Here is a 2162-nt window from a genome sequence, read left to right on the forward strand (position 1 = left end):
ACTCTCTATTTATTATGCCTTCAATTGAGCGTTTATGGTACCGATTCTAAAATTTTCAACCAACTTTCAGCTTGTATGTCTCTGAAACATTGTTTTATTAATTGCCAACTGTTGCCATAGCTGCAAACACTGATATTTTTTACATCCATAGTAGTTCAAATGATTTCTTCAGAAGCCTAGAGAGAAAATAAACATTATTTTGCGGTTGTTTATCATCTCTTAACTCTCCCTTTGCAATCATAGATTTCAGCAGCTCGATTTAGCTGCCCCTCTTGGTTTTCAGCTGGAGCCAAAAACTTGATTAGCAGAATTCTTAATCCCAATCCTACAGCTGTAGGTCTTTTAATCTATTTCCCTAATATTTTCTTTATCCGGTCACTTCACCTAACAAACAAGTATACATGAAAGATAAGCTGCAGATTTATTGAGATAATCTATGGCGTAAGAGGGACCCGCAATTCTTGATAGTATTTTTTTTTAAATCAAACATAGATAATGGCCGTATGAATCTTACATCTTGTACTGTTACTTTTTCTGCCATTTCAGAATCCTAAAATATAAAATTTATATATATATCAGTTGCCTCTTGCGTCAAGCAGAAGCTAAATAAACATTTCCATGCTGGAATAGTGGGCTTTCTGTGAAGCGGAATGTATTTGTACATATGCTTAGTCCTGACTCTGCATGGTAATGGTAACACGAGCATACAAAACGGAGGGGACCAATTCAGCAAAAAGTGTAGTACTCCGCTGACCATGAGTAGTTGATCATGCTCTGCTACATAAAACATGGGTAATTGCTCATGAAATTTACACTTTCCAAGTTTTGGTATGGACAGAGTGTACGCCTCCTTTACTAACCCTACTACTCCTGTACGTACATCGTTCGTTGCTATTGCATTAAAAGAGTGACACGGTGAGTCACCCGATGAAAAGGTGCCAGCATGCAACTGCGAAGAAGCAACCGAAGACGAGGAGGCGGCAAAACGCCATGGCAGCAGTGTGCCGTGCGTTGTGGGCACGCGTCATGACTCGACGGCCTCCGGGATGCTCTGCAGCGCGGGCTTCCAGTGCGCCGCCTTGCAGTGTTGGAGATGGTGGTAGACCTGGCCGGCGTTCATGACGTCCGCCAGCAGCTGCGCGGCGGCCCGGCGGCTCTTGAGGCCGTGGAGGCCACCGGCCCTCTTCTCCATCAGCTCCTGCAGCTGCTTCCTGGTGATCCTGATCGTCACCTCCGCCTCCGCCGCCGCCGCGTGGTCCTTCCTCCAGCTGGTCCCGGCGGCGGCCGCCGCCTCCTCCTCCTCGGCCGCCGACGGCACGTCCCACTCGCCGTCGTCCGCCCACGACGTCACCGCGTGCTGCGTCACGGCGCAGTTGCCCATGGATTGATGGATACGCGCGCGCGCAGCACGTACGGGTCCTTCCTCTTCTTCTTGTCCTTGCTCAGTCGTCGTCGATGTTGTCGCCGGCGCCGCCCGCTGTGCTGCTGCTGCTGCGCAGCAGATGAGATTAGGTTGGTGGTCTTTGTGCGACCGGCTCGGTCGGGACGGGAGTTTTTATAGTTTGAGGGAACGGCGACTCGGGGAGGCAGCCGTTCCCCGGCGCGGTGCACCTAACGTTCGCGCGGCACCGGACTCCGACGTGGCCATGTTAGTCCTGCGTGGACGCCGAGTTGGAAAGTGGCACCGCATGGTCCACGGGTCTGAACGCGGAGGCGCGGGGGATCTCGGGCGGGAGGGGGCCCCTGCGGCCCGGTGGGAACGCGGCGTTTCCAGGGGATTCCCCTGCGCGGCACGGGCCAGAAGAGCTGCACTGAGCGCTGGTGAGTGGTGACAACACGGCACGTCGGCGTCAGCCAGCACCCAGAGTTGCTTAGCCGCGGCGCGCGCGCTCGGTTTTGCGGCTGGGACACCGTACCACCACATGCGGCATGCCGTGTAGCCGCAGCCCGCAGCGGCCCGTTTCGATCGTTGGCTCCGTGGCGGGTGCCGCCGGTGTGGTGCATCGTGTCCATTCGCATGTGCCTCCGAGTAGATTTCGATCGGTTAGCAGTGCCAGTCCCTGCAAGTTCTGGGCACCTTCGTTCCATCGGTGACTTAGCTGCCAAGGACCCAAGGTCGTCACATGCAAGAGCGAGCTGGATGTCGATGCACATTGTCCTGC

At 53.8% G+C, this 2162-nt stretch overlaps 1 protein-coding gene across 1 annotated transcript; it reads right to left on the bottom strand.

Moving 5' to 3' along the window:
- Positions 1-551: 551 nt before the first annotated feature.
- LOC136459197 (uncharacterized) lies at positions 552-1547 on the bottom strand. The gene has a single exon (XM_066459079.1). It carries the CDS (start codon positions 1379-1381, stop codon positions 1025-1027), a length of 357 nt encoding a protein of 118 aa, XP_066315176.1. The 5' UTR covers positions 1382-1547; the 3' UTR covers positions 552-1024.
- Positions 1548-2162: the final 615 nt, after the last annotated feature.

Source organism: Miscanthus floridulus, chromosome 6 (assembly GCF_019320115.1).
Source record: "Miscanthus floridulus cultivar M001 chromosome 6, ASM1932011v1, whole genome shotgun sequence".
NCBI classification, from domain to species: domain Eukaryota; kingdom Viridiplantae; phylum Streptophyta; class Magnoliopsida; order Poales; family Poaceae; genus Miscanthus; species Miscanthus floridulus.

Excerpts from the sequence above, each read along its gene's own strand:
- LOC136459197 (XM_066459079.1), bottom strand. The coding sequence starts at position 1,381 with ATGGGCAACTGCGCCGTGACGCAGCACGCGGTGACGTCGTGGGCGGAC.